The sequence below is a fragment of the Xiphophorus maculatus genome, chromosome 9 (assembly GCF_002775205.1).
Source record: "Xiphophorus maculatus strain JP 163 A chromosome 9, X_maculatus-5.0-male, whole genome shotgun sequence".
NCBI classification, from domain to species: Eukaryota; Metazoa; Chordata; class Actinopteri; order Cyprinodontiformes; family Poeciliidae; genus Xiphophorus; species Xiphophorus maculatus.
This window is the reverse complement of record NC_036451.1, coordinates 7232632-7241308: the sequence shown is the minus strand read 5'-3', so window position 1 is coordinate 7241308 and position 8677 is coordinate 7232632. Positions and strand designations below refer to the sequence as shown.

General features: G+C 46.8%; 1 protein-coding gene across 2 annotated transcripts; it reads right to left on the bottom strand.

Moving 5' to 3' along the window:
* Positions 1-3344: 3344 nt before the first annotated feature.
* Positions 3345-8016, bottom strand: LOC106699680 (kinesin-like protein KIF11). Of its 2 annotated transcripts, XM_023340151.1 has the most exons (10): positions 7930-8012; positions 7798-7856; positions 5118-5253; positions 4872-5044; positions 4673-4798; positions 4277-4432; positions 4039-4178; positions 3804-3964; positions 3608-3726; positions 3345-3532 (listed from the first exon to the last, which is right to left on the bottom strand). In XM_023340151.1, the coding sequence occupies exons 3-10, from the start codon at positions 5236-5238 to the stop codon at positions 3416-3418; spliced, it is 1113 nt and encodes a 370-aa protein (XP_023195919.1). In that variant the 5' UTR covers positions 5239-5253; positions 7798-7856; positions 7930-8012; the 3' UTR covers positions 3345-3415. The 2 variants fall into 2 exon arrangements, with proteins under 2 accessions (XP_023195919.1, XP_023195918.1); XM_023340150.1 differs by lacking the exon at positions 7798-7856 and having other exon boundaries at positions 7930-8016.
* Between the last annotated feature and the right edge of the window lie 661 nt (positions 8017-8677).

The window sequence follows — 8677 nt, the reverse complement described above, 5'->3', positions numbered from 1 at the left end:
TGTGTAATGCCCCGGCGACATTCCAGCGGCTGATGGACCGCGTCCTGGTTGGCATGCAGTGGGAGACCAGTTTAGTCGTCCTGGCGAGGGATGTGCCAGAGATGCTGCAGCGGCTTGGCCAGGTGTTTTACAGACTCCAACAATCTAACCTGAAACTAAAACCTGCCAAATGCTGCCTTTTCCGCCGGGAGGTGGCCTACCTAGGTCACATAGTGTCTGAACATGGTGTAGCTACGGACCCCAGCAAGGTCCAAAAATTCCGAATGTGGCCCACGCCATCATCCATTCAGGAGGTTCGACGTTTCATTGGCTTGGCCTCATACGATCGCCGATTTGTGAAAGACTTTGCATCCATTGCTGAACCCCTTCACAACCTCACTAAGAAAAATGCTCGTTTCCAGTGGCATGCTGAGCACCAGGCTGCTTTCGACGAATTAAAGAGTCTCCTCATCTCAGCCCCCATTCTCGGCTATCCCCTGGACTGCGGTGAAATGGTACTCGATACTGATGCAAGTGACACCGGCATCGGCGCTGTACTGTCGCAAAGGCAGGAGGGTGTGGAACGAGTGTTGGCTTATGGCAGTCGCAAGTTGGCAAAGCCTGAACAAAACTACTGCACAACAAGACGTGAACTTCTGGCTATAGTGGATTTCACATCCCATTTTCGTCAGTATCTCCTCGGCCGGTGTTCTGTCAGATAGCCATGCGTTGTCAGATCGTCATACGCGTATGACAAACTGATGGCTATATCTGTCAGATCAGCATACGTTGTCAGATAGTCATACGCTTAGCTCAGACATGTATACGTTGTCATTACCATATGATTTTATTTAATCAGCAACATAGAATCATGACGTAGATCATCATACACTTTGTTATTACCTCCTGCAGAATGCGCATGCGTGCGCATGCGCTCTTACCATATGTATGCTATTCTGACATGTATGGCTATCTGATAGAACACCTGTTGTTTAAGGTGCGTACGGACCACAGCAGTCTGCGCTGGCTGACCAAAATGAGAGAGCCAGAAGGACAGTTAGCTCGATGGCTTGAGAAACTGGCTGAATACGACTTTGAGATTATCCACCGTCCGGGTCGACAGCACACTAATACCAACAGCCTCTCCAGGAGACCCTGCCGCCAGTCCTGCCCATGTAAAGTGTAGGACCTCTCAACATCACCCAAACCTGTCAACCATCAGGCTGTCCAGTGTGAGTTGAACTCTGACATCAGCTCCCTGTTGCTGAGTTCAGTGGGGGAGGAGGACCAACCATCCACCACAGAGGTTTGTCCAGTGGGGGTAAGTCAAAACACCCTTACAATAGATACAGAGACTTTAGACCAAAGCATTTCCACTGATACAGATAGAATGCATCACAATGTTCAAACTGATGGATGCACTGTGAAATTGACTGAGAAAATATATGTGGCTAAGACTCTTGACACGATTTTGTTTCATGGCTGGACTATGGGGGAGTTGAGCCAGGCCCAGGATGCTGATGTGGACATTGCACCCATACGCAGCTGGATGAAGGCTAGTGATAAACGCCCCCCATGGCCTGTTGTCTCACCATGCAGCCCAGCCACTAAGACATACTGGACTCAATGGAAACGACTCTACTTCAGAGATGGAGTTCTGGTCCGTCGGTTCTATTGCCTTGATGACACCCAATTCTACCCACAAATTGTGCTGCCGCGTAAACTACAACTTGATGTGATGAGACAGATGCATGAGGGGCCAGTGGGTGGACATTTTGGTGTAGAGCAAACCCTGACCAGATTAAGAACCCGGTATTACTGGTACCACATGAGGGAGGATGTTGCCCTCTGGTGTAAAACCTGTACCAGCTGTGCATCCAGGGCTCGACCCCAGAAGACACCGCAAGCTCCTATGGGAACAGTCCAGGTAGGAGCCCCTATGGAACGCATTGCACTGGACGTTTTGGGTCCACTGAATGAGACTGAGCGTGCTTGTGATACAAGATTACTTCACAAAGTGGACTGAAGCATTTCCTATTCCGAACGAGCGAGCTGTGACAGTTGCAGGTATCGTTGCTAGTGAGTGGGTGTGCCGCTATGGAATCCCTCAAGCGCTACACAGTGACCAGGGACGCAATTTCGAGTCTGAGGTGTTTCAAGGGATGTGCAGTTTGTTTGGGATAGACAAGACTCACACAACACCATTCAGGCCGCAGTCAGACGGTCAGGTCGAGAGTTTCAACGCCACCCTCCAAAAGATCCTGGCTACTACAGCAGCACGCTGTCATTGGGATTGGGACCTGATGATTCCTTATGCTGTTATGGCGTACCGGTCAACCAAACATAGTGCGACAGGTTTCTCTCCAAACTTTATGATGTTAGGCCGAGAAGTAAGTGAACCAGTGGACCTCGTCGCAGGTTTGCCCCCTGATTCGGAACACCAGCTCACTGCTCCAGAATATGTGCAGCAGATGCGGGAACGGTTGGAGCTGGCCCACCAAATCGCCAGAGAAGCCCTGAGGGACTCGGTCACACGTGCAAAGAGACAGTACGACAAAAACTGCTGCCACACACAGTATAAAATTGGAGACCCTGTGTGGTATCTCATTAAAGGAACACGTCATGTCAAGAATAAAGTCAAAAAGTTCCTCCCATCATATGAAGGCCCATTCTTCATCCTAGGCCAACTGGATGATCTAGTTTACCGGATACAAAAGAACCCAAGGTCCAAGGTGAAAGTCGTCCACCATGACCAGCTAAAGCATTACCGCAGCCTCTGGACAACGTGTGGGTCCTGGAGCAAAGTCAACACTGGGAACCTACTGAGGTTCCACCTCCAACCTTAAAGGAGGACTCTGCAGATGGTGACCTGGATTTACAGGGTTTGTTTTCTGATGCAACCAGTGGAGGCACTGGCTGTTCTCTGCTGCCTACCTCAACTGCAAAGGATCCCAATCTGGGTGTGTTTGTCCCATCATCCCCTTCCCATGTCAACCATGAGGATAGTGGGGGTGTGGTGGGATATTCACCTCCTCTGGGCCTGCCGGTTCGACGATCCAGGCGCCGGCATAGAGCACCAGACCGGTTCGGCACATGGCTAGTTCTAAGTAGGACCATGGACTCAGTTTAAGGTTCCAGAAGTTAGTTGAACCTGTCCAACAAGGCCACATGTGTCTGTTCTCTTTATTACTGCAGCAGGACGTTCCTACTGGTGAGGAAGGACAGACCAGAATCGGTCCGGGTTCTGGGCTACCAAAACAGAACAACAACATTATTATTATTATTATTATGGATCTTTATTTACTATTTTTATTTTAACCACTTATTGATTTCTTTATTTAGTATTATAACTTTTTAATGATTTTTATTTTTAATGGTTTTTCTGCTGCAGCTCCTCCAGCAGGAAGCTTCGGACCAGCTGCTGACCCGCCTCCAGCTACTCCTGCAGCTCCGCCTGCTGCCGCTCCAGAACCGCCCGGTCCAAACCCATCTGCTTCTGGAGATCCGTCAGAACCCGCCGGTCCTCCTCGGCGGCCCCTCGGGTCTCCACACCCTGAACACGGGTTGGGTCGATTAGCAGGAGCAGAACCCAGGAGAACCCGGCCTGCGGCCCGGTTTAACGCTGTACCTGATTGAGACTCTGGGCCTCTTCTGCCAGCTGCTCCATCAGAACCAGCTGGTCCTGGGCCTGGCAGGCCACCTGCTCCCTGGTTCTGGAGGTCCACTCCACGTCCCAGTCCACCAGGCCTGCAGCAGAACATCATCATCATCACCTTCATCTCCACCTGGAGTGGGCGGGGCATCACAGGAGGCGGTACCGGTACCTGACACAGCGCCGTGGAGGTCCGAACAGCGGTTGCTCATCTCCTCCAGCACAACCCGGTTCTGATGGGCCGCCTGGCGCAGCGAAGAGGCCAGAGAGGAAGAAGAGGAGAGCAGACGCTCTGCCTGCGACGAAGAACGCTGCTCCACCGTGCCGCAGCGGCTGCAGGGAGGAAGAAGTAGATGAGGAAGAGGAGGGACACGGTGAGGAAGAGGAAGAGCATCACGAGCTCTGACCTGCTGAGGTTCTGCTGCAGCTCCTCAACCAGGCCCCACAGCGTACTGGAGGCCAAGTGCAGCTTGCTGTATTTCTGCTGGGTTTCCATGGTAACCAGGTTCATCTGGTCCTGCAGGAACTGGAGGGTCTGGTTCATCCCCTGGCAGAAACACGACCAGAACCAAGCTCAGCCGGACCCAAACCCCAGCCGAACCCCCCCGGACTCCTGCTGGTTCTGATGGAACCGGGCCGGCTCACCTGCTGGTGGCGCAGCTGGGCCTGTTGGATCTGCTCCTTCAGCCGCTCCTGCTCCTCCTGGAGCGCGCTCAGTCCGGTCCGAGCGTCCTGACGCAGCGCCGCCAGGTCCAGAACCAGAGCCCTGAGGAAGACTCCGGTCTCCTTCATCGCCTCCACCTGCAGAGGGTCGGGGGGTCAGGAGGTCACGGGTCAGAGGTCATCAGCAGGTCTAGATAAACATTAATCTCTTGCAGATCTTTGGTGGTTAAAGTTTCAGCTGCTGATTTTCTGAATAATTAAGTTTTAATTTGAACTTTTTAAACTATATTTGTGTTCATTACATTTTCTAACATAAAATAGATGTTGTTGGGTCACCTGGTGCCACCCAGTCTTCCTCTGATCTGGGTTTGGACCCACCTGATTGGCCAGATCCCGCTGCGTCTCCATGGAAACCTGCTGGGCGTCACTGAGCTCCCTGATGGCGGTCAGACCCGGCAGCGTCTGCACGTCCAGAGCATCCTGCACCTCCTGCTGGTGCTCCTCCTGAATCAGAACCAGAACCAGCGGGTCAGGGTCAGAACCATCAGAGCCATCAGAACCCCAGCGCTCTGCTCACCAGCAGCTGCAGCAGAACCTCCCTCTGCTCCCGGGTCAGAGCCTTGTGCCGCTCCACCTTCTCCCGGCAGCGGGCGGCGCCGTCCGCCACCAGCGCCTGGACTCTGCCCACCAGCGTTTCCACAACAACCAGGGCGCCCCGCAACGTGGCCTCGTTCCCCACCAGCAGGCCGTCTGGATGACAGAGGCAAACATGAGCCCACAGAACCCTGGCCCGGCCCGGTTCTGGACGCAGGGCGCCACCTACCGATGGCGTGGGCGGAGCCGGTCAGCATGCGGTCGTGGGCGGCGCCGTAACGCTGCACGCTGCGCTGCATGCTGCTGAAGGCGCCGTCCATCCTCTGGGAGAAGCTCTGCTGCGTCTGCATGTTGTGCTGATCCACCTGCAGGACCAGAGGACCCGGTTAGACCCAGTGTGACAGCCTGCGGACGTTGAATGTTGAATGGGTTATTTTTCATATTTTTGTATTGTACATTCTCTTAAATTGTTCACTGGAGAAAAGTAAAAGAAAATGAGTCATTGAGATGAATAAAAATCCATTCGAAACTCCTTTTTGCACATTTTTTTCTTTTCTTAAGGAACCTGAGGTGTGAATGAAAACAGGAGGCAGTGCTTTTAGTTCTGGTGTCTATATATTAAGTGATTTGAATCAAAACAGAAAATTACAGCAGCACGATGAGAGACAAGATAATTGCTTCAAAATGAATTTATTCCAAAATCATAAAGTCCATTATCCTTTTTCGAGCTCGCCATCTTCAGATCCAGGTGAGGACCTGATCCAACGGGGGGGGGACCCCGACCTAAAAGGTCAGAAAAATCCATTAAGTGTTTTATCCAAAACTATTATGTACAAACATACAAAGGAAATAAGTATTAAATTTAGGCATTTGGTTTATGGATATTAAATGCAAATGCAATTATTACATTTCTAATCATTTTAACAACATTTCAATAATCAGGTTAAATTAACCAATTTAAATAAAGTTTTAAAAAAGTAACAATTATATTTCAAGCTAATCAATTTAAAGTTAAAGTGCACTTTCAATATATCAATAAAGAAAAATGAAATAAATTGTCAAATACTCAGAGAGAAAGAAACATTTTAATAAATATACTGCGCAAAATCAAACTTAGGTGTAGCTACATTCTGTTCTGATCAATTTCATTTTTAAACTTCACTGCCTCAGCATCAATGCAAACGTGCCAGAACACGCAAAAAAATCAGCAAACAAGTTACCTTCTCAAAGTGAGTGGGGCGCAGGGTTTACCAGTGTTGTATAAAGTACTGAAATCTCAGAGTCAAGTAAAAGTATAGGTACCTCTCCAAAATATGACTTTGGTAAAAGTCCAAGTCACTGACTGAAATGTTACTTGAGTTAAAGTCTTAAAGTATCTGAAACGTCTTGTACTTGCGTATGGGAATTGCTGTAAAAATGGATGTACTCAAGTAATGTAATGAAAAGTACATGTGAAAAGTAAAACAAGGCAAATGCAGTTTGAATGACTTTTTTTATATTTTGGTAAACTTGTCAAATACACTTAAAATAATGTACACAACCAAGTGCAGGCAAAATTAAACCTGCTAATAGATATACCTGCAGGCATCATTTAGTTAAGAAAATTAGGTGCTTTACCTATAGCACAAAGTTAACTTAACCTGCTTTACAACCAATTATTATTCGTTAAATTTAGACTAAATTGCTATCGCTATGGCTTCTGCCCCCCCTTGAACAGAGGAGTCTAGGTAGCCTGCTACAGTCAACATTAGGCCTCAGCTAAATACGCCACGTGTGGAACTGAAACAATGCCAAACAAAGTTCATTTATACAGGTAACGTTATGGTCAAGATTTCACAATAGTGCCTAGTGACCAAGCTATAGTTACTGAAACAGGAGGATTATAACCATTTCATAAGACGTTACCTCGATGTGTATCTTCAAGTTGGACGGGGAGTTTTTGTAAGATAGAATTTCCACATCTTCGGGCAGGAATAACAAACTGCATGCAGTACGACGAATCTTTAACACCCACGAAAGAGTATATTGTGTTTAAATAAGGCCATGGGCTCTTATCACCAGCTGGTGGTTCCCCTGGAGCCGTGTCCGACGTAGTTGCAGTCGTTGTGGTCTCTGTCTCCTCCTCCATGTGGCTGCTGCTGATTGCGAGACTTGCTTTGTGTTTAATGGGAGAAGCGAAACAGGTGTATCCTATTGATGGTGATGAACAAGCCCAGACAAGCAGGCTACCGACTTTGTTGCAGTCAATCAGTAGGTGGGGTCAAAACACTTGCGTTTCTCTCTCTCGTTTCTTTGTAATTTGTAACTAAACCACACATTGAAAATGTATCGGAGTAAAAGTATGCAATTAAGTTCGGAAATATAGTTAAGTAAAAGTGAAAGTTATCAAAAATTTTCATACTCGAGGAAAGTATGAAGTACTCCGAAATATACTTAAGTAAAGTAGTGAAGTGTTTTTACTTCGTTACTTTACAACACTGGGGTTTACACCTGTGGAAGAGACCTGCTGCTGCTGCTGTTTAGAGCTAGACAGGTGCGTGTTAAAATTATGGCAGCAAACCAGCAAAACGCAAAGAACTCCGCACAGTTTTTCCCCCAAACTAACTGAATGTGTTGAGTAATGCTGTTGGCTGCAGGTAGTGTTAGCTAAATGATGACTAGCTAATAACAATACAGCACCTTAAGCTTGTTAACAAGTAGCCTACAGGCTACTGATGTTGTCCATGTTCAAAAGTGGGTAGTACTTGTTACATTCACTTGAGTAACTTTTTGGGAAAAAAGGTACTTATGAGTAGTTTTACTGCACTGTACCTTTTTCTTTTACTTGAGTAATATTATTATTATTGCTACGTAGATTGATATTGCCCCCCGAATAAGCCCCTTCTGTTAAACTTGTGCGGTGTACTTACTTAGCCACAATTAGCTGTGATAGAATCCAGGTGAGTTCCAGGTAACACCACCAACAAGTCTGGCAAAACGACGCTCCAATGAGCAGAAGTTTCACATATAAAAGCAACACTGCTATCAAATAACAGACTTACCAGGCAAACAAATCAGTAGGTTCAAAGATTTGGATCAGTTTGTGTGGAAGACGCCAACAGCAAACCGGAAACAGGTGAGTGCGCGCGGAAGGCGGGGCTTTAAATAAGCTAGCAGGGTTTTGGGGCAACACAGGAAGTGGCCCCGCAAAAATAAAAGTCCTTGACTAACTGCGGATTACATTATCATCAAGATAACATGATGTTTGATTTAATCCCCATTTTGTAATGCAAATAAAGAACTAACAGCTCGATAAAAAACAGGTGGAAATCAAAGATTAACTATTTACAGGGAAGCAGAGGTTTTGGTCCCTGCATATTGATTGATTGATAAAAAATGTATCAAATAAAACAAAAATTAGCCAGACCTTATTCAGATATTTTTTGAATTACAGCATACTTTAATTTAACTTGATCTTGTTTATCTTCTGTATTTCAGGCACAACAATAAGTATGTTTTGTGTCAAAGTCTTTATGGAATATTGTTAACCCAACAAAGCACTTCATATATAAATAACATTTACTTCCTCTCTTACCTGCATATTATCAATCAAAAAAATGAGAAAACCTCAGGTAATCATGAGCTTTGCCAGGTAGTCCTGAACCTAAAGTCATATTAATTAATTACATCATTAGTGAAAAGTCCACTATCTCAGATTAAATTAAAACACATCATTTAGATTATTTCACAGCCTACCTCTCATCCAATGGCTGCTGGAGATAGGTTGCTAATATAAAATTACCCAGGGCT